The following is a 23081-nucleotide window of genomic DNA, read 5'->3' as shown; positions in this document are numbered from 1 at the left end:
GGAGAGACTATTGGGCCAAATGGATTCTTCTCCCCTCCAGAACTGATTTATCTCCGGCCTGGATGCAACAAGGCACTTGCTGCCCACCTCCTCATGGGGGTCTGTTGGGGCTGGCTGGGTATCCCAGAAGGTTCCACTGGGGCAATCTCAGGCCCTAACCCAGAACCTACCCGTCCTCGTCCCAGGGGACTGGGTTACCCAGCTAATGCTGGCTGACTGGCAGACTCCAAGTGTATCAGTTACATGACACCCTACTGAGTGCTTCTCCTCCCCTGGGCCTGTTTCTTCATCCATAAGATGGGAATGTCACCTGTACCTTTTGTGCAGGACCTTCTAAACTGCCACCCTCGATCTGCTCAGAGCCACCTAGTCAGAGAAGCCTCAGCTCCAGCCAGACCAGCAAACCCCCTATGTCCCGCCCCACGCAGCAAAGAATGCCCCTCTCCCATCCCCGATGGGGTGTATGAACCCTCCAAGTGAGCTCACTAACGCACAGTTCTTACTGGGCAGTGAGTTGAGTTTTGTTCTGGTTTTAATGATGAGCCAAAGTCTGGTTCCCTTTAACTTTTCCACCCACAGCTGAGAGGGTATTTGGAGAGGGGAGTGGGTTTGTGTTCCCTAGGTCCTCCCTTTCCCTGACTACAGACTCAGGAACCAATTCGAAGACCAGAGGGATTTGCAGCCTCCATCAGACACTGACCAGACCTCTAGCCCACGTGGGCTAGAGACCCCGAGCTGGCCAGGAGGCCGGACTCAGACCAGAGCCATCCCCAAACTGAGACGACAATAACCAAATGGGCCAATTCTCCATTTTCAGCCAGGAAGTAGGAATCGGGCTGCTGAAAACACTTCAGGCTGGTCAAGCCTGCATTTATCCGCAGGCCTGGCTTACAGAGCCAGAGGTGACATGCATCTTCCTTTGACACGCTGGCAGCTCGGTAAGAGTTTAAATGCAGAGACAGGCAGACACGAGCAAGGGGAGGAAACCCCAGGCAGGGGCAAGAGGAGGGAAGATTCCATTCACCAAGAACGTGAGAGCCTAGCGGGGACAACTCTGGGCAGGGAGACGACGGAAGGAGAGGCAGAGATATTCAGCTAAGCAGGGGCTGGGGTCTTAGCAGCGCCATGCCACTGGGGTGGGGTGGGGAGTGGATACAGACCCAGGGAAAAGGGAGAGGGGCGGGGGCCAAGGGCAGCCTCGTTAGTGATCAGGACCACGGGGCCTTCGTCGGGCAGCCTGCGGTGACACCGCACCCTGACCCCAGAAGCCCAGCTCCTCATGCAGAGATGCCAGGAGCCTATACCCCAGCTGGGTACAAACATCACTGTTTACTGACGGCTCCTGTCTTTGCATGTCCCTGGGCCAGGCACTCCAGGAAGGCAGAAGAGACACCTTGGGCATCTCTTTACCCCACCATGCTGAGACAGGCAGCGGTTCAGATGGTGAACCCGCGAACACGTGTACACTTGTCACACAGTGCAGCCAAGTGTCACACCGGGGGCCGGGCTCTCAGGTCAGGGGCCGATCGGGTGCAGTCAAACTCCTCCTCCTGAGGCGTGGCAGCAGTGCCAGTGCAATTTAGATGACTGACTCTCACTCTCTTTGAGCAGTACTCACCTGGTGAGAGAATTCATCCACAGCAGGTGCAGCAATGCAGCTGGGGGACCCCTGGGGTGCTGGGCCAGGACATTCTACTGCCCCACCCTCAGTTCCCCCACACAGAAAATGAGGATTCGTGTGACACAGCGACCATATTGGGACAGTTGGGAGAGAAAGGAGGCACTATAATTACATAACTTTTAAAATACTTATCTACCAACAGATTGGTTCTACTTATATTGGCCACCTTGTAAAACAGTTCAGGTCAAAAGGCTATTTTCAAAAATAATTTTTGCCCCTAAAACATGACAGCAGAAGGGATGGTAAGACAACAGTTGTCACTAGGGCTGACCTGGACTGAACTCACAGGGGGATTAAATACACAAGTGCCCGGCGGGCACAAAGAAGCCAATTACATTATTGTTGTCACCACCACCACCACCACAATCACCACCACCATCACCACCACCACCACCATCATCACTACCACCATCACCATCATCACCACCACCACAACCACCATCATCATCACCACCACCACCACCATAACCACCACCATCACCACCACCATAACCACCACCACCACCACCACCACCACCACAACCACCACCATCACCACCACCGCCACCATCACCACAACCATCACCACCACCATCACCATCATCACCACCATCACCACCACCATCACCATAACCACCACCACCACCACCATCATCACCATCACCACAACCATCACCACCAGCACCACCACCACCACCACCTCCTCTTTGGGGCAGTCCTGGCCCCTTCTCACAAGGACCCAGACATTTCTGGGAGAGGTCAGTTGCCACCGTCCCACCCTCACCTTCTGCCTCCTCAGCCATCTCCTCCTCGTTCCCGCTCGCGCCTGATGCTTCCATCTCCTCATCCTCTACCACAGGCGGGAAGGCGGCCTCCTCGCTGGCAGCGGCCGGGGCTTTCTTCTTCTTCCTCCGTGCGTTCCTCTCCTTCTCCTAGGACACAGAGACAGCAGCAGCTCAGGGCCAGGCCTGGGCTGTCAGCCTGGGGACTCCCAGTGCCCAAGGCCTCGTCACAGCTGGCCACATAGCCATGAAGGCACCATTCACCCTCGCGCTCCACTGTGGCAGCCAAATGTGCCAGTGGTTGTTTTTACCCAGGGCTTTGTTCTTTCATCATGTCCCAGGTACACCTGGCATGCAACCTGGACTACTGGCTGCCCTGATATTCTTCCAGGACAGGTGAGGAAGGACTGCCTCTGCCTGAAGACCCCTGGTGATTGCTCCAGCCCCTCCGGCTGCCCTAGCCAGAGCGGTGACCACACCCCAGAGGGACACCCTGCCGGGCTCCAATCGGTATGTGTGGAGCAAATGAATGAATGAAGCTTTTCCTTGCACGTCTCATACGCCCCCACCGAAGCCCAGGGGACAGGCTAGCTTGGGAAGCTCGTCACCTCATTCCACCAGTCTTTATAGGATGTCTGCTGTATGCCAGGCACTACACCAGGGCTGAGGACACACAATGAATGACGTAGACAAGGGCCATCTAGTCGGGGAGGCCAGCAAACAACACATCTCTTAAAAAGAAGAGAGACTTAGAAGGGTGGACACAGCTGCAGAGGGGATAAGTCGGGGTGAGGCAAGAAAGGTCAGGGGGTACACTGGACAGATGGTTGGGATGGGCTTCTCCAAGCAAGTGCTGAGAGGGAGCTGGCTGGGCAAGGCTGTGGACGAGAGTGGTCCGGTTGGAGGGAGCTGCAAGCCCAAAGGCCCCGAGGCAGGCACGAGCTGGGTGTGTTCGAGGAACAGAAAGGAGGCCCTCACAGTGGGGCATTTCACTTCCCTCCACACCGCGCCCCGACCCCCAGAAGCCCAGCTCCTCATGCAGGGATGCCAGGAGCCTACACCCAAGCTGGGTACAAACATCACTGCTTACTGACGGCTCCTGTCTTTGCATGTCCCTGGGCCAGGCACTCCAGGAAGGCAGAAGAGACACCTTGGGCATCTCTTTACCCCACCATACTGAGACAGGCAGCGGTTCAGATGGTGTTTGTTGATTGACTAAGTGACTGCAAATGTCAGCGTCTGGGGCTTGAACACACAGCAGAGAGTTGGAGATGAATGGAGGCAGAGTGTGCTGGGGGTCTTGAGGTGGCCACGGGAGTGGAATGGATCCTAGGAGGGCACCCACCCCAATACAGACGGTGTGACAAGAGGGGTTGCAGCCCGAGACCTTCAGGGTCTCTAAGAAAGGAAACAGAAACTACAACACTTCTGGACGTGCCAACAGCTCTCAGCAAAGCCCCTTATCCTGGGTTGAAGACTGTCCCCCCAGAATTCATGTCCACCCGAACCTCAGAATGTGACCTTATTTGGAAAGAAGCTCTTAGCAGATGTAATTAGTTAAGATGAGGTCATACTAGATCAGGGAGGGCCCTGAGTCCAATGACTGGTGTCCTTATAAGAGGGAAATCTGGACACAGAGGAACACAGGGGAGGGAAGCATCTACAAGCCAAGGAGCGTCAAGGACGGCCGGCCACCACCAGAAGCTGGAAGAGACAAGGCAGGACCCTCCCCTAGAGCCTTCCGAGGGGCCCGGCCCTGCCGACACCTTGATGGCAGACTTCTGGCTCCAGAACTGAGAGAGAAGAAATTTCTGTTGTTTTAAGCCTCCTACCTGGTGGTATTTTGTTACAGGAAACAAGAAATAAATACACCTCCTCTTCCACCAATGCCCCAGACCCCAGGAAAAAGCCACCCCACATCACAAGGGGGCATGGCCTGCTCTTGAGGCAAACACCCCATTACCTCCAGGGCCAGCAGGCCCGGCCCACCCCAGCCCCTCACCATGGCCTGGCTGGGAACAGGCCTCAGGGGGTCCCTAAGGCCCAGCCCCAGTCTGGGGGTTGGGGTCACTTTCCGTCCTGCCTTCTCTCAGAGCAAATGGGGGTCCTCAGGGCGCAGCCGCTGGGAATGCCGGGAGGAAAAGGGAAATGTCCGTTTACCCGTTAGTCACAGTTTCCGTCACCAGCACTGGGCCAGAGGGCCACAGCCCCGCCCTGCCCAATGTCCACCGGCCGTTATGGGAACGCCCAGCCCCGCCACCCGCCCACTCCCGGGGCTGCCCCAGCCCTACACCAAACCCCAAGCTTCCCTCTGCAGGCCCCTAGCCGGAGCCCACGGAGGCGCGAGAAAGTTGTGTGGCAGTGGCTTCTGTGGGCGCGGCTGAGGGTTCCCCCTTCTTCCCCAATCTATTTTTAGCAGGCAGGCACTCACTCCAGTGCCCAGGGCTGGGTAAGGCAGGCAATCAGCTGCCTGGGCGGTGGGTGGGACTTGGGCAGCTCGGCTCAGCCTCGCAGGGAACAAGGGCTCCCTGGGCTGGCTGGGATGCAAGGTCTCTCTAGGAGGGTCTCCCCAGGTCACGTCAGGCCAAAAGGGGTGAGTACGACGTCAACACCTGAATCCCCCCAACCACTGGCTCTGAGAGGTTGGGGATGGACTGAGTGTCCCAGAATTATACCAAATCCTTCCACACGCAGCCCTGCACCTCCGAGTCGGGAGGTATGTGCAGACCAGAAGATGCTGAATACTGGTGTTAATAATTACAGCTGACGTTTATGAAGCACGTACAGTGTGCCGAACGTTTTCCCAGCCATGAATTCACTGGATCTGCAGAGCTGCTCTACAAATCAGAGCACGCTGCTCCCTGCTTCAAACCCTCCAGCAGATCCCCAAAACCCGAAGTCCTCCCCTCCAAACACCCCTCCAAGATCTAGATGTGGACCACGCCCCACCTCTCCAACTTGCTTGCCCGCCCCTCACTTCCTACAAACACAGTGCCCTGCTTGTGCAAACGTGCGCAGCGTCCCAGCCACAGGTCTTCTGCACTGGCCGTCCCGGCCTGGACACCCTTCTCCCCAATACCTGCGTGACTCGCTTCCTCAGCTCTTCGGAGAGGGCTTCCTTGATTACCCAGTCAAAATAAGCCAATCCTCGCCACCCATCCGTCACGTTCTACTATATCCCTTGTCTTATCATCTTCAGACCAACATCTGAAATTATCTGTGTGTTAATATGTCTCTCACACTAGAACCAGCTCCTCAAGGGCATCTCTGTGTTCTCGGCTATACTCCCAGCACGCCTAGAACACGGCCCAGGACAGAATAGGTGCTCTGTAACTACTTCTTTAGATGGATGACCTGACACACGAAGACACTGGCTCAGAGAGGCTGAGACACTTGCCCAAGACCACACAGTGTAGGAGTCGAGGAGCCTAGATTTGAAAGCAGGTCAGGCTCAAGCCTGTGCAGCCTCAGATGGAAGAGACAACAGAGGAAAATGAGGCAAGGCCAGGCCTGGTCTGAGACAAACAGACGAAGAAACACGGAAGCTGGGCCCCAAGGGCTGGATTCACAGATGGGAGAGAAGGGTAACCTTCGGCCAGCAGGAGGGGGAGGGAAAGCCTCGGAGAAGACACTGATGCCAAATGTTATATAACTCTGGGACAGCTCCGCCTGCCCGTCCAATCCTGCTTCCTGCTGACGTCGCCCGTGGCCACACTCAGGCCAGGCCTGGCGCAAGGCAGGAGGGGACACCCACTGAACCTCTGCTTCCCCCACTCCTTCCTGCACTGGCCAAGGGTGACATGTCTTCCTGAGCTCCAGACGGGGCCTGGCCTGGCCAGCAGCCAGAGGTGGCTACCATGGCTTCAGGATTCACAGGGACCCATCTTCCTCCTGGGGACTGGAGGGTGTGGGGGAGGGGCGGGAGGCAGAGGTCACTGAGTTCAGCAGCATCTCGTGAGGCCTCTTGCATACTCCAGCGCTAGGGAACTCACCCCTGCACCAGGCGTGGCAACTGTCAGGATACATGGACCCAGGCTGAACCCCACTTCCTATAACGGTATCCTGCGTCTGCTCACTGTACTTTCTCTACAGTCCTCGATGGAAGTCTGGCTCTCCGAGGTCAGCGGGACTGAGAGCCAAGCCCATACTCCAAATTGCCCTTCCTCATCCACAAGCCATCAGCAAGGCTCGCCCGTCTGTGGGAATGTGACTGGCCAGCTCCCCACCTTTGCTCCATGGCCCGTGGTCCCCTGCTCGTCTAGCAGGACCACCGTCCGTGCAGTGGTGTGTGAGCCCTGTCTAGTGACAGTGGGACAGGCCCACAAGGGAAGCCAGGGGCTCGCTCCTGTGGTCTCCCCAGGCATCCACTCCCTCCTGCCCTCATCACCCTCACCTGGGGAACGGGGCAATGGAGGTGACCTCAGGGGGCCGGGGAGGGAGGGCCCATGCTGGGGCTCTGGGACCCCTCCTGTTCACGCCTGCTTCTCAGCTGCCAGCGATGCTGCCACCCACCAGAGTTCAGGGTCAGGGGACACAGAGGGCGACCTTCTCAAGCAGCCTCAGCTACGTCTCACTCAGCATTAGCTGGGCTGCCCCTTGGCTCACAAACCTTTAATGGCTCCCGCTGTCACACCCCAGTCCGGAGGGAAAACCCCACCCACATGTGCACCTGCTGCTGCCTCCCTGGCATACGGGGGCGCTCAGTAAAGGCTTGCTGCGTGCCCAAGGAGGGCAGCGTCCAACACTGAGTGCCGTCTGGGGGCCAGGCATTGCCCTTTAAAATAGGAACTCATTGGCTCCTCGCACAGTCCTCAAGCAGGTCCCATTCTTACCTGTTTCAGAGAGGAAACCGAGCACAGAGTGGACAGGTGTCCACGGCACTGGTCAGTGAGCGGGAGGGCCGGGAGTGAACCCTGTCACCCGGAGCCCTGCCCTCCACCACTCTGCTAGGCTGCTTCTCTGAATGAGTGAATGAATGAATCAGCCAACCACCCACCCACCCAGCCAGCCAGTCCAGGAGCAGACATACTCCATACCTGACTGACAACCGAGGGAGACGTGACAGCCCAGCCGCCAGCCGCCACAAGCACACAACCGCCACCACCGTGTGGCTCTCACTCGCGGAAGTTCTCGCGACATGCCAGGCCCCATTCTAAATGCTTTACATACAGCCACTCAAACGATTCCTACCACCTTGCTGGATGGGGTCTCTGGTCCTCCAACCCTGCTCTCAAGTTTTAGGGTCCCCAGGGGTGCAGTGGGCCATGCCCTGGGGAAACCAGGAAAGTGAGGCCTGGGGCAAGAGAAGCAGGTGCCTGTAACCCAACGGCCTGGGCTATGGGGGTCGTGGAGGGGCGGGGGGAGGGAGGGGGAGGCAGGGAGGAAGACGAGGTGGGAGGGAACAGGAAGTCACTGCACCCTCACCCTCACTGAGTCTTCCTCGCTCTCTGCGGAAAGCCAGAGTCCTGGGAAGAGCTAGGAAAAGGCAGAGCTCTTGGTGTGCAGGAGAGCTCTCCGGAAAGCTTGAGGAGCAGCACAGACCAATTCCAGGGGCCCCGGCGAGCAGGGACGTGAAGGACGTACAGCCGAACCGGAGTGACAGGGAATGGGGCGCAGGCCGGGGTCCAACTGAAGCCTGGGGGCCGGCCTCCGCCCTGACCACGGGGGTATGAACAGTGTCCCCCTAGAACACTCAGGAGGGCTGGAAAGGGGTGCCCTGAAATTCTGCACAGCGCGCTCAAGGCGAGTTCCGTCAGGGTGGTTCTGTCCTTGGCCCGCTGTGTGTTTCAGCAGCCTGCTCCCCCTCTCTGGACTTCAGAGGGCTGCACGGGAAAGCAACTCAGCATTGCCTCCCAGGACAGACTGCACAAACTTCAAGCCCAGCAAGAGGTGGCCCGATCTGGGGAAGCGGGGCTGGAGGGAGGACAGCTGAGTGTCCCCCTCCTGTACCTTCAGCTTTACAAGGAAATATGCAGCCCGCCCTCAGAGCGTGGGTCCTTGGCTCACACAGCCATGGAGTCAAACCCAACTCAGCTGCTTATGAGCCTGACTGAGCCTCAGTTTCCCCACATCTGAAATGTCGACAATGGCGACAATGCCTGGCATGTCACAAGTGTGCTCAAGTTGGGGGGGGAGCAGAGACCACCCCCACGTGGCCCTCACTTCCAGTAGCTGCAGAGGAAGCAGTCTCTCCGTGGAGAGCATGTGTGTGCTCAGTGAGGCCAGTCCACTCCTTCTGTGCTGCTGGGGGAGGCAAAGGTCTCAGCCCTCGGAGCCCCTGGGAGGCCCCGGCTGGGCTGGCTGCTCCCTGACCTGTCCTTCCCTCCCTAAGGGCGGTCCGCAGACCGTGAGGTCAAACAGGGTGGGGGAGACGCTCACTTGGGGCTCCTTTGCCTCTGGCTCTTCATTCCAATGCACTGACAGCCAGTGTGGACACGTGAGCCAGTGTGGGACACAGCAGGCCCCTGCCTCAGGCCCCAGCCGCTCCACGGGCCCTCAGGGGTGTCTGAGAGGAGTGCTGGGGGCAAAGGCTGGAGCGGGGTCTGGAAGGCGGCCGGCACGCCTGCCCACCCCCGTTCCCAGGAGGGATGCTTCTGGCACGGATCGACCCTGCAGCCATCCCGTGGGTATCGCTGGGCACGCACGGTCAGAGGCCCCCAGGCGTGGCTGGGAGGCCCCGGGGGGTGGGCAGGGGGTGCTCACCATCTTCAGTTTGTGCTGCTGCAGGATCTCATCCAGGTTCTGCCTCTTCTTGTAGTTGAAGTAGAAGTTTTTACACTGCGACACCGTCTTGGAGCCCACCATGCGGGCGATGGCCGACCAGTTCCGGCCATGTTCCAGGAGACCTGAGGGAGGGGGAGGGCGGCAGGTGAGGGGTTGTGCCCACGGCCTGGGAGACACACAGAGTCCCAGGCAGAAAGCAGCCCCAACACCAGGCCTGAGGCTCACTGCTCGGGTCTAAGACCCCCGGAAGAAGTGATGGCTGGCGGGGGGCACCAGAGAGGGTGGAGTAGGGGGCCTGGCCTCCCCAGGCTGCATGGGAGACGCCTAGGCTCTCAGTACTGAGGGGAGATGGGTGCTTGCACTGGATGTGCCCCTACCAAGGAGCTGAGGTCTGGGGCACAGACCCCACTTCTCCTCCCCCCCCTGCTGTAGTGACCCAGCACTGACACACTCGCAGCTGCAGGCGAGGCCGCAGGAGACTGGCTGCACCGGGCCAGGGAAAGGAAGGAATGTGTGAGCGAGGCAGGGGGGAGTGGAGAGTCCAGGTGCGGGTGCACGGGGACCAGAGCGTCTGCACCTAGGTTAACTGGGGCACCCCAGGGGCCCAAAGATCCCCGTGGACACCTCGAGGCCCACCCTGGACTCGGGGCCTACTGGGATGGTCCAGGGGCTGCACATGAACTTGCCCTCCAACCACCAAGCCCCCATCTCCATGAGCTGCTTTCTCGGTCTCACAGCCCCCAGGCAGTGGCAGACCCACCTCACCCCAAACCCACTGAGGTCAGAGAAAGTTCCCTCCATCCCCACAAACTCAGGCCAGAGCGGTACCCCTGCCCCCCTTTATTTTCAATGCCCTAAACACCAGGCTGAGCAGAAACACACACCCCCACCGGACTAGACGCAGCGCCCCCTAGAGGGAAGCCTGGCCCGGGATCTCACCCCACCTGCCTTCCAGTTTCCGGCTGCATCTCTGCATTTAGGCCTAGGTCTCTGGGCAGCAGGGTGCCTTATACCAGGGCAAGTCTGCCAAGCAAGTAGGGCAGCCCACTTCCCGATGATGGCCAGTGGCCAGGGGAGAGGCAGGAGGCGGGCTCCAGCCCTCCGGGGGCTGGGGGCAGGATGGGGGGGCGGGGGGGGCCTGGGGGCGGCACGTGTGAAGCCCAAGTCCCTTGCTGGGAACACAGGCCTCTGAGCCCTAAGTTAGACTTGTAACGACTGATGAAAGATTTCCCATAACAAAGTTTGAGGCCATTTTCCTTGAATCCAATCAAGCTGCAAGCAGGGAGGGCTACGACTGAAATTCTGCAGGGGTGCGGGAGCCTGAGGGGCCGGCAGTCTGTGTTGGCATTTTGTCTTTCATTCATCCAGCCATCCATCCCTCCATCCTCCATCCCCCCATCCAAACATGTGCCGTTGACTTGCTACATACAAGGCTCTAACAAAAATAAAATAACAGCAGCAGAAAAAACATCAACAAACCACTGTGTCGCACGGCCAAGTGACCGGAGTTCGCAAAGCCCTTCAAAGACTTGGTTTCATCTCATCCTTGTTGCGAGGCCATGACCGGTTTCCCTTCCCCAGGAAGGGGGGCACGGTAACTCACAAGCTTGTGGGACAAGCCCAGGGGTCCAGTGGGCGTGGGGACCCAGGGTTTCTGTTCTCCCACCTCTGGACCCAGCGGGTGGGGGTGGGGCTGGACTGACAGGCCACCTGCTCTCCTGCGGAGGCCACAGGGCCACGTGGCTGCCCGTCTTCTCAGGGTTCCTCAAGGACAGGGGGGAGGGAGGGCGTGGGATCAAGTGCAACCCAGCCCCCTGACCTTTCCCTCTGCCTGCGCCAGCAGCAGCAGCTGCCACTTCCACAGAACCTGGCGGAGGACGATGGGGACGCGCGTTTATTTATATTTCCCCAGCCGGGGCCAAGAGAGCCCAGGCAAACACGTCGGTCCGGAACCCTGAGTGGGAGGGGGTGGGTCTCCCATCTGGGCCTGGAGGGGCGGGGGCATAGAGCACCCAGAGGGTGGCGGGACCCTGGGGAGGCTGACATTTGTGAACTGGGCAAATAAATAAGGAGGTGGATGGGAGTCTGGCTAGGGGTTGGGGTCCTAATTAATTCCACTTGTGGCAGCAGCAAGAGCTGATGGGGGTTCACCCAGCCCTTGCCGAGAGCGAGAGGCTGGTGCAGAACCCTGGACGTAATTCTTCACACAGAACACTGTCCACACTGCCCAGAACAGGCTGTGTGGTCTCGGCCACCCCACTGCTCTTGGACCTCAGTTTCCTTAACTGCTGCGAGAGGTCTGGGGGGAGTGTCCCACTACGGCTGGCCTGGGCCCCTGGAATGGGGCAGGCAGCTCGGGCGTCCTGCTGGTTCCTGTTCTGGGAACCCCAGACTGAGGCAGAAGCACTTTAGATCCTGCCATGCCTGAGTGACCACCTGACTCAGACCCAGCTGAAGCCCCCCCCCACGTCAGTCCACCTGGAGAACACACCTCTGGCTCCAACCAACACCACCAAGGCCTCCCCCAACACCCAGGTCTTACCCTCTTTCCCAACAGCTCCAGCACAACAGCCAGAAGAGCAGGGGAGGGGATTCCAAGGGAAAGGGCGGGGGTGGGAAGCCACAGACACAGAACTCGTGCGTCCCCGACTCTGGGCTGCCCGATGGCCATGGCCCCCATCCCTGTCACCATGGCCCCAACCCCCCCACCGCCCCCCTCCCTGGGCCACTCACTCACATCCTCTCATCTGCGTCTCCCCCTCGGCCAAGTTTTCCGGAAACATACGGCTTGGAGGATGCTCCAGGGAGCGGAGCTGGGAGCAGCGGGCTGGGAGGTGGGAGGCTGGGCGGCCGCGGTGCCGGCTCTGGCGTCTGCTGGCGGCTCAGCTCAGCCTCACATCCTTCTCCTCCAACAGCGCCAGGGAGGAGGGAGGGAGGGAGGGAGGAAGAGGGGAGGGGGGAGGAGGGAGGGAGAGGGGGAGGAGGGAGGGAGGAGAGAAGGGAGGGGGAGGAGGGGGGAGAAGGAGGGACCGCAGGCAGGCGGAGGCTGGCTCCGTAGAAGGGTGGTGAGGCAGCTCCTTGCTGCCAGCCCGGCCCAGGCTCCAGCACTGCCACCCCTGACACTGTCCCCACCCCGCACCCCGCAGCTGCGGGTGAGTGAGGTGCCCTTCGCCGATGGGAAGTTGTCAGTTGTGTTCTTGGTGGCCCGTGCCAGGCGTCACCAGGGCTCTCACTGCCTGTGGCTCCTCCAGGCACAAGGAGCTCAGTGCGGGCACTCAGCAAGGGGCACTGGCCTGCAACCCTGGACCCCGATGCCCCTGCTGGACAAAGTCCAAAGACCCAAGCCCAACGGGCTGCGGTGCCCCAGTGGCCTCGCTCGATCTTCCTGCTGCCTGACCCAGAGACGCGTCAGGGCTGAATGTGACCTCCAGACGAAGGCTCGAGGGAGCGGGTGGGGGAGCGTGGCAGAAGCCCAGGTTCAGAAGGGGCGGGCCAACTTGGCACTGGCCTCCCCCCCCCTCCCCCCGTCTGTGGCAGTGGCGGCGTCAGCAGCAGTAAGAACAGATGAAGGTTCAGAAAAACAGCTTCTCCACTCCGGCAGACGGGAGCAAACAGCGTCTTCCACGGTCATTCCCCTGCGCCAGGTCCACCTGCGGTCTGCCCGCAACCCGGCCTGATGCTACTCAGACAGGACAGGCCCTCCGTGGGGGACTCTGGACGTCTGGCGAGGGCTGGAAGGGGACCATACACTCCTTCAGCACCTACCAGCCAGGCCAGGGTGGGCAGGGCTGGCTTAGCAATAGGGAGGAAGTACAGGTTTTGAGGAGACTGTTCAAGTGCAAAGAGACCTCCAACCATTTGTTGGGGGGGGGTAAGGTTTGGAGTTCCCAAAGGGCTCTAGGCTGCTCTCTGTGCTGGCCAGCCAGCTACCTCTCTCCTCCCTCTCAGAAAACAACCCCCCACAACCAGGTCAGCCTGCTCCCCATTACAGACACCTGCCACGGGTGTCCCTGCAGTTCCTGGGAGGTTGGAAGCTCACTGAGTTGAACTTTGGAGCCAGATCCAGGTCACGACCGATTTTTCCAGCTCTGAGGTCACTGACCTGCTTGTCCCTTTAGCCCTCAGCCTTTCCATCCTGCCCATGGAAACCCAAGCACAGACCACAGGTCTCAGAAGCGCCCAGTCCAGGCCTGTGCCCCCAGCCCTTGCACTGGGGGACTATGCCAGGGGAGGAGAGAAGATCCCATCCGTGTCAGGGACCCTAGACTTTAGTTCTCCGCAGGGAGCTCCAAGCCAGCTTTTAAGAATGCCAATTCAATCCTGTCACTGCTCTGCTTCAAATCTTCCCGTGAGGACTCAAAAGCTCTTGGAACAAAATCCAAAGGCTCAGTGTGGAGCCAGCCCCGCCCACCTGAATGGCCTGCTTCCTACCCCTCCCCTTGCTCACTCACCCCAGCCACTGGGACCTTTAAGCCCAGCCCTGGAATGTGCCCCAGGACATTTGCACTGGCTGTTGTTCCCTCTGCCTGCATGGCTTTTTCACAGATCCGCCTCTGCTCTCCTTCAGCTCAGGGCTTAACTGAGTGACACCTCCTCAGGGCAGCCTTCCCTGACCACCCTATCCAAAGTCGTGTTCCCAGTCACTGCCATCATAGGGTTTTGTCATCTGTGGAGCACTTATTACTCCCTGAAATTAGCTCCTTTGTCCATTACCCTCTGACTGCCATGTCTCTGGCAACCACAATTGCTAGGCTTGCTGGAGGCGTTTGGCAAATGAACAAAGCTCCAGACACTCCACACTTCTGGGTCTGGAGGCCTACTGGGCGTCCCACAGGTATCTCTGCTACTTCTCTAGGTCTCCTGGGAAGGAGCTCCCAAGAGAGGAGGGGGCTGAGGGTTTATCCCCGCAGGGTGCCCTGGACCTTCCCCAGAAGAGGGAGGAGGAGTGCCCACCTCTCCACCCAGGAGTGTGCCCACATACGGTGCCCAGACGGCAGATTCTGCCAATGTCCCCTGCGGTCTGGATTCTCCGACCCCACTTCTAATTTCTAAGGAAGGAGTTTCGTTCTGAAGAGTCAGGAGGCAGGAACTAGGAAGTGAAATTGACCAAGACAGGAAGTCAAGCCAAGAGGTCTGAGTCACGGACTCCGAGCATGGAATGAGGTGAAGGAGCAGGGGGTGGCCGCAGGGGTAGTGGCTTAGGGGGTCTTGGGCTGGCCGCTGGCTACACTGGCCACCCTCAGCGGGAGCTTCTCATACACCATCCAGGGACCTATGACAAACCGTTCTCATAGGAGCTGTGACTCAGCCCCTAGAGAGAGGCACTGTCCCTCCTAAGCTGCCAAGCTCTCAGGGTCCCTGCCACAGGCAGCTCTCTCCCCTGGGAAACTGCACCAACAGCCAACCCCCACCCCACCACCCGAGTTCAGATAAACTGGGGTGGGTGCCCTTCTAGCACCCGTGGGCACATCGCCACCTGTCCTGGAAACATCACAGTTGCTCTCCGGAAACCAGCACCTCTCGCCCCACCAGAAAACACACTGGCTTTCGCCACCCCAGCGGCCCCTCCAACCCCTGAAGCTTTCTTTTCTCTCCATGAAAAGCACAGGCTGCCTGCAAGAGGGGCCCCTCCACACGCGTCCCGCCAACCGCCATGTTCCAAAACAAACTCCAGTTTGTGAACAAAATTTTCTGCCCAAAACACTAGTAACGGAGGGGGAAAAATCCAGCAGACATAGTCCTGAGTCATGCCACTTCCTTATTTCCGAAACCCCAAGCCCTGGGTGGGCATGACAGGGACTCAGCCACTCCGTTGGGAACCATTCTGGGTGCCGACTGCGCGGCACCGCTTCTGAAATGCCCTCCAGTCCTGAAATCCCATCTAGACAACTTCACACCTGGACTTGACTTACCTTTTTCTTTCCGCCTATTCTTTTTAAAATAAGCTGTGATGCCTCCTTTAGCCTCGGCTTCAGCAATTATGGCTGCAAATCAGAGACGCAGTGAAATAGCTACTCTTCCCCTAGCACACAATAAAATACATATTTACTAAAATGAAAAAAACCACCTGTGTACGATCTACTGTTGCCTTGCCTAACACTTTGGGAAATGCCAAGTTTCGCGTTATGCCTGTTTTCCTACAGGGCAGAGCAGAGCCCAGCGCTCCCGGGCTACAAGCCCCGGCTCACCACTCAGCCTCTGGGCCTTGGTTTTCACATATGCAAAGCTGACATCGTGTGTGTGTGTGTGTGCGTGCGTACACATGTGCACATGTGTGCATGCATGTGCACGTGTGTGTGCATTACACATGTGGAAAGCTCACTTCGAGGGTCCCTTGGGGGACTGAGATAATCCACACAAAGGGCTCAACCAGTGAGCACTCGCCACGGAATCACAGGCATCAACTGCCACGTGACCCTTTTCCTGAAGACACGACTGGAACACTTCCGTGTGGCTTTTCCTACTGGAGGGTGACGGGGGGCTGGCAGATGCCTGACTTCATCTTCAAGGGAGCTGACAAGGAACAAGAGAGGGGTCTGGAGCCTGTCTCTGGGTCTGGCTGTCCCCCGAGTTCATGCAAAAACTCCGCCTTTGTCCTCCGAACCATTACGGCAGGCCTATCTCCCACATGCCAGAAGCATCCAGGTCGGGAGGCAACGGAACCGAAAGCAGTCTGTCACCAGCCCGAGGGTCGTAGCAGTCCCTTAGGACACTGTCCCTTCTAAGAACCCTAACGCCACCCCGCCCCTGTACATCAACCCTCCTCAGTTACCGACTCAGGGGTGGCCCTGTCTTTGGCTGGGCCCCCACCGAGACCCGCACCCAGAACCCAGGCCCATCAGCTCCTGGCCCTGTGCACTCAGCACTGCACCACACTCCCCGTCGTGGGCATCAGTGAATGTGTGCACGGCTGTCGAGGCCGAGTACTCAGGCTGTCCCTCTCCTATGGTTCCTGCAGCGACGGCAGCTCTGTGGCTGGGGGCTCACACCTACCCCCCGAGCCTTAGACTCTTCATCCGTGAAAACTAATTAAACCAGCCAATATACACAACCAGCACTCTGGAGGGGCAAAGCTATTAGTGGTTTCTCACTCACTCCCCATGAAAGGGGGTGAGTCCACAGGCAGAGCCGGCCTGGAGCTACTGGGGGAGAGCTCTGGGGCTGGCCTGGGGCCACCAGGGCCTGGCCCTGCAACACCCTCTGTCCTCTCAGCAGGCAGGCCACTTGAGGTCAGGGAGGAGCTGGGCCAGTGCCTATTCCTGGTCTGGAATGGTGTGACTCGGGGGGCTTCCCACCCCTTCCACAGCTGGCACCTTGCCCACCAGAGAAGGGGGCGGGGGATGGGGAGGAGCTGCCAGCAGGGCCCTGGGCCTCCCAGCATGGCTGGGTCAAGACTCGGAGCCAGGCCAGGCTGACCTTTCCCAGGGGAACTAGAGCCTCACATCCCGGCCCAGAGCCTGGCCTGCCCCTCCTGCCCAGTGTGGCGCTGGGCCCGAGGGCGCTCAGCCAGCTCCCTGGGGCTGCCCGATTCCTGGGGAGGCAGCTTTCTGCACATGCTCAGTCCCCACTTGGAGTGAGCCCCAGGGCAGGCAGCCCTGACCCGATACACTCAGGAAGGGAAGGCAGGCACCCACCTGCCTACCTGGAACCCTCTGGCTGTCGTGTTCTCTCCCCCACCACCTCCTCACGCTCTTAGGATAACAGCTAAACTCCATGCTCCAGCTGGGACGGCCAGGGTCCCACTGGCCTCTCTGTCCCTTGCCTCTGTCCCTCTCACTCTCTGGGTTTCAACAGGCTCTTACTCAATCACACTGCCCTGCAACGGGGATTTTGCATGTGCTGTTCCCTCTGTAGGGGTGCCCTTCCCTCCTTGCCATCTGATTCATGACAGCCGGGCCCGTGGACTAACTCCTTCAGCCTTCACACCAGCCCATTCCTACCCTGTAACTAGAGTGCCTGGGTTCAAATCCCAGCTCCACCACTTAACAGCTGTATGACCTCTGGGCCTGTTTCCTCATCTGGATAAAAGAACTAGTATGAGCACCTGCTTCATAAGTTCGGTGGGGACGAAACATCTCCACAGGTAAAGCCTTTAGCAGTTCCCGAGCACCCGAAAGTATTGAGGACTGCTCGACGGTGTTACCGTTACTTATTATTCCGTGCTTTGAGTGTCAGCCCAAGAGCCCCCTCCTTGGGGGAGCTGTCCCGGGCCAGGTGGAAACCCCGCGCTGTAGAACCTTTCAGGTGTCATTCCCGGAACCTGTCCAGCAGGCCGCTCACATCCTCCCACCTCCCTGAGGTGCACAGAGGCCCCAAGGGGTGCAGCCAGCTACTCGGGGTCCCACACAGTGAGGGGCAGAACTGGGACTCAAAGCCAGGAGAAAAGGCGCCCGAGTCTGTGTGCTACATACCAAGGACCGTACAGACATGGCTCCTAACGCTTGACACCCCCAGGAGATGGCATCGCAGCCACATTTTAGAGAATTAGGGAAACGAGGCCGAGACAGGGATGCAGGGGCCAGGGGCATGTGGGAAGGGGCTGGTTTCGGTGACGCATGGTGTCGGGCAGCTCAGTACATTACATCTAAGACATCACTGCCCTACGCTCTTCCACTTCCTTTCATCAAAACCCCAGAATGGTGGCCGTGCTGGGTTGAAGAACGTCGCCCCAAAGCCTGTCAGTATCACCTTACTTAGAAAGAGCCTTAGATGAGGTCATGCTGGTTTAGGGCGGGACCCTCTAAGAAGAGGGAAATTTGGACAGAGACATGGAGGGACGAAGGCCATGTGAAGACAGAGGCTGGAGATGAGTCTACGACCCAAACAGTGCCCAGGCCTGCGGCCGCACGAGGCTGCAGGAGGACGGGCAGGAGCCCTGCCCTGCTGACACCTGCATTTTGGACTTCCAGCCTCCAAGGCTGAGAGCCTGTTTCTGTTGTTTGAAGTTGCCCACTTTGTACTTTGTCACCGCAGCCCCAACAAACGAATGCAGTGGATGATACTCTCCTTCCCTCCGCACAGATGAGGAAACTAAGGCACAGAGGGGTTGACTGATTTGCCTGAGGTTACAGCCCTTCAGGGTCCCGAGGCTGAGGTCCGGTTTCGCTCTGGAGGAGGGGGACCCTCTGCAGCTCGTCCTTGCAGACCCAGCTGATGGAAGTGTGCGGGGTGCTCTGGGCAGGCCGTGCTCCCAAGGCCCGGGACACAGGCTGCTTACGTCTGAGACGGGGGCCAGGCCAGGCTCGCTTCTGGAAGGCCCTGCCCTACAGAGGGTGAGGCACTGGGTCGATTTAAATGACGGGTAGAGGCACGGTGGATGCCATCCGCCTTGGGCACCGCTGGCTCTTGGGTCCTTTCCTGGGTTTCTAACGGTGAGGCAGGAGGCCCCGGAACATTCTTAGTGCCCCCCCCCCGCCGAGAAGGAGCCACTGAGGCTGCCAGCACCTGCCTCCCCACCCCCTGCCCCCCCTACACAGCCTGGAACACACAGGCATCAGGAGGCACCCTGAGCGGTAATTGTCCAGATTGCTGTAATTCACAGCGGACGAGCTCGCCGGCGCTCATCGCATTATTACAAATGTCACTGAGCAAGGCCTCGGCGTGCACGGTCCCCGGGGGACTCATGCTGCCAGCTCCACGGGCAGGACCCAGGATGAGCTCACTGCTGCCACTGAGGACCCAACCTCGGTGGGGCACACTCGTGTCTCGGGGGTGAGTCACCCCCGCTGCCCTCCCAGTGCCTGACCTGCCCTTCCCAAAGGGAGGGAGGCAGCTGACAACCTGGCCAATCCCTACCCCCAGGCGAGAGGGCTGGGGCTGCCGCAAGGACAGAAGACCCCACAGGGAGTGAGAGGCCGGGCCTGGGACATGCACAAGGAGCCCTTACTTCCCTGGCAGGTGGATCCCGGGGCAACGTCACTGCCAAAAGCGAGACCCCAGGGTCCACGTGAGCTTAAAACCCCCAGGCATTCCACACAAACGCTCACAGCAGCACTATTCACAATCGCCAAAAGGTAAAGACAACCCACACGTCCATCAACCAACAGATGAATGGATGACAAAATGTGGCATGTCTGTCCACATCGTGGAATATGGCACAGCCTGGAAAAGGAATGAAGCAGTGACACGTGCTGCAACACAGATGAGCCTCGAGGACGCGATGTGTGACAGAAGCCAGTCACCGAAGGGCACACACTGTATGACCCTTCTCACGTGAAGGTCCAGGATGGCAAACACAGACAGAGAGCAGATCAGCAGGTGCCAGAGGCTGGCAGGGCTGCAGTCGGGGAGGCACTGCTAGTGGGGACAGGGCTTCCATCGGGGGTGATAAAAAGTGCTGGAGCTACACAGTGGGCCTGTCTACACAATGTACATTGGCAACGTATGTAATGCCACTGAATTGCACAGTTTTAAATGGTTAAAATGGTCAATTTTATGAGTATTTTACCAAAATTAAAGGGGGGAAAAATAACACAATTTTAATAAAGCCTCTTTTGCACCTGATAGCGAAATCCATATAGAAAACACACAGTGGACACGGAAGACAGAGAAAAACAACTACATGGCCCCTTAGGGGGCTGATAGCACCCCTATGTCCTACCAGTTAGAGAATGGGGACCAAAACAAGACCCACCTCTCAGGGCTGGGGGTCAAGATAAATGAGAGCGAAAAGGCAAAACAGGGCTCAGATGCCACCCCAGCCTCAGCCTTCTTGTCAGCGCCATGCTGGTCTGACACCCCCATCCTCCTGGTACTTGGCATGGGCGAGGGAGGGGCAGGCTGAAGGGTCTCCAGAGATGGCAGAATCCACAATGACATAGCCCCGACACTGCAGGGCCCATCCTCGGGCTCCTCACGGCCAACCCAAATACCCCTCCCATTTCACAGACAGAGAAACTGAGGCCCAGAGACAGGTCACCAAGCTGGGAAGTAAGGACCTAGCTACTGTGGCTTGAATGACCATGCAGGTGGCTCCCATGGGAGGATGTGGGACTGGCACTTAGCTATCAGCCTCCCCCAAGAGGGAGCAGCTGAGCAAGGTACAGCTGGATCCTCTGGACCCAGGTGGCTGCCAGCAGGCTCTGCACCTCCCCTGAGGTGCCCAGGTGCACTGCCGCTGTTCTGCCTACAAGGGCGGGGTGTGTTGACCCCGCAGGGAGCCGTCCACCGACTGGGTGCACAACATGACCTGTGACCCAACAGCACCATGTGGAGCCTGACATGGCCACACAGACCCATCTTCTGGAGGGCAAAACTGAGGCCCCACGGAGAAGTGACCAATCTGAGAAGAGCCCAGAAGCAGAGCCTGCCCCCCCAGACCACAGCAGAGCCCAGGACAGCCCGATGAGTCAACGTCCTCCCCACCACAGAGCCTGCAGGACCCAGATGCAAATTGAGGGCCATTAGGGTCCCCAGGCACCTCTCACCTTTCTTGGCCGTTTCCATCTCTTCTTCGGTCCAGCGGGAACTCTCGTTCATCTCCATCGAAGCTGAAAAGGAAGACACGGACGTTGGCGGCAGCTGGAGCGGGCCGTTTTCTCCAGCCACACAGGCACCATGCTGAGCCGGAGTCGCACCCAGGTCAAGCCTCACACTGGGTCCAGCCTCACAGGGCCCATGGGGTGTGAGGTGTGCAATCACCCCATTTTACGACAGGGAAACTGAGGTGGCCCAAGGCCTAGACTGGGAGAACTGCCTCTTTATGCACTTGGTCGGCATTGGTCCACCTGGGAATACGGTGACTGTGTGAGAATGGGGGGCACGACGGACCTGCGCTCCAGATGGGCAGGGACGTCATCTGAGTGTGGACTCCTTGCTAGGGGGCCGTCCTGAGCATTGCAGGGTGTTTAGCAGCAACCCTGGCCTCTACCCACTAGATGTCAGTAGGCTCTCGCTCCAACTGTCACAGTCAAACATGTTTCCAGACATGGCCAAGTGTCCCCTGAAGAGTAAATTACCCCGATTAAGAACCCTGTTCCATGGGGTGACTGTTAGTTCTCCCCAACTCATCCAGTACGAGGCTTCTCGTGTGACTCAAAGGGACACGGCTGACCCTGGAGTCGGGCCGGCGGCCAAGTCCCTGCTGGGCACTCTGCCCCCACACGAGTCGGGTCGTCCCCTGCAAGCTGCTGAAGACCCCATGGGGGGGCACGAGGGATGTCAGCTTCGTGGACTGGGCACCAGGCACAGAACATGTGCTTGACAAAGGCTGGCAGGCCAGTGGAGGCGAGTTCGGGTAGGAGAGAATATGAAGCAGCAGCTCAGGAGAGAGAAGGCCCCACCCCCATAGGCAGCCACCCACTCTCGACTGCCACAGCCAACTTCCCCCTTCCTTCCCACGGGACCCCCAGAGGGAGGCTGTGAAGTCTGAGACTGGGGTGGGGGTTGCTGGAATAGCCACGCTCCAGCCCCAACACCGGCCTGGGGTCCAGAGGAACTTCCCTAGAAGTCAGGCACACCGGTTCACTTCTGAAGGGCACCCTTCTGGCCTTGGCCTCCAGGCAAGCTGGCACCAAAAGGCAGCTGGCCTAAGACTAAAGGAACTGCATGGGATTTGTGGTCAACGGGGCTACGTTTGAGCTCAACAAACTCCATGACTCCACAGAGGCAATGCCCCTTCTCTAAGCTTCCAACAGCCCATCTATGAAATGGGTACTAATTACCTCCCATCAGAAGGGTCAGGTAGCAGGCACAGATCCTGGGTGTGGGGGAGGGGGTGCCTGTGAGAAATGCCACATCGCCTCTATCAACTGCCACCCTGGGAAGACATCCTGGTGGCAGGGACCCGGGTGGGAGCACCCCAGAGCAAGGGTGGGGGCTCCCGCAGAGGCGGGGCTCCAAAGAGCCAAAATGGAAGTGACGGCAGGCACACATCGGCTGCCCCCCTGTGGCCGAACTTGGAAATTGCTACTCAATTCTCTGTCTTCCCTCTTGGGTCCACAGAAGTGAAGCTAAGAACCCAGGCGCCTGCCAGCGTGGAGACAGGGTGGGGCAGTGGCTACTCAGCTCTAGCAACTGCTACCTGGAAGAAATGCAGGCCAAGTGCAGCCAGCTCTTCTGATTTCACAACAAAACCAAACTGTCCATCTGGATTTTTATGGGAATTGTCCCAGCTCTGGAACAATCATGGCTGACAGCCACTGAGTACATTGCATGCCTCGGGCACCGTTGTAGGCTCTTCCTACACACAGTCACTGCAACGCTCACCCCACGTTTGCAGGCAACCACTGTGCAGATGAGGACACTGAGGCACAGAGAGGTTAAGGAACTCTGCCCAGGTCACACAGCGAGCTCACAGCTAAAGCTGGGGTGTTGAACCGGCTATGCTCTGGTGCCCTTCCCTGGCCCGCAACTCACCCAGCTCGGCGCTCTGCTGCGGGGTGACGGCTTCCTCACTGTTGGCCTCGTTGGCCATGGAGCGAGTAATACGGCCTTTGCGCCTCCCCTGGCTGTTGGCGGTTTTGCGGCCTTTGGAGGCCACGGCCTCCTTTTCATCGTTGTCTTCCCCAGATGTGTCGTCCGTCTTCTCCCTAAAGGCCAGAGAAGGGGACAAGGATGGCTTCACCTGAACCAGGAAACCGGACGGCAGCTGCAAGAGACCTGCATTTCTTTACCTCGAAGAGCACTGGCTGGTAACAATGTGCCAGGCTCCCTGATCACCAGACGAGGGAGTGAAGCTGGTCGCTGTGTGCAACGCCACTTTATTTATCAAAAAGGAGGTGCGAGCTGGCAGCTATCGATTACCCCATTCTCCAGACGAGCAGACGTGGGCTGACAGTTAACTGGATGGCCATTTTATTCACCCAATGGGGATACGGGCTGGTGGCTACTGGCAAGACCACTTTATACACCAGAGAGCTCTCTGCTGCTATCTGTCTGCGAGACTACTGGGTTAACTGCACGGGGGTGCAGGCTGG

General features: G+C 58.8%; 1 protein-coding gene across 25 annotated transcripts in view; it reads right to left on the bottom strand.

Annotated features, from left to right (window-relative positions):
• NCOR2 (nuclear receptor corepressor 2) overlaps positions 1–23081 on the bottom strand; it is a 185108-nt gene that overhangs the window by 41560 nt on the left and 120467 nt on the right. For all 25 annotated transcript variants that reach the window (XM_033098522.1, XM_033098519.1, XM_033098538.1 and 22 more), the window contains 4 exons: positions 22522–22694; positions 20592–20654; positions 9145–9287; positions 2445–2592 (listed from right to left, as the gene is read on the bottom strand). In XM_033098522.1, the coding sequence (XP_032954413.1) occupies positions 2445–2592; positions 9145–9287; positions 20592–20654; positions 22522–22694 (527 nt within the window). The remainder of the gene's footprint in view (positions 1–2444; positions 2593–9144; positions 9288–20591; positions 20655–22521; positions 22695–23081) is intronic.

This window comes from Rhinolophus ferrumequinum, chromosome 25 (assembly GCF_004115265.2).
Source record: "Rhinolophus ferrumequinum isolate MPI-CBG mRhiFer1 chromosome 25, mRhiFer1_v1.p, whole genome shotgun sequence".
Taxonomy (NCBI): Eukaryota; Metazoa; Chordata; class Mammalia; order Chiroptera; family Rhinolophidae; genus Rhinolophus; species Rhinolophus ferrumequinum.
This window is presented reverse-complemented; position numbering and strand designations above follow the sequence as displayed.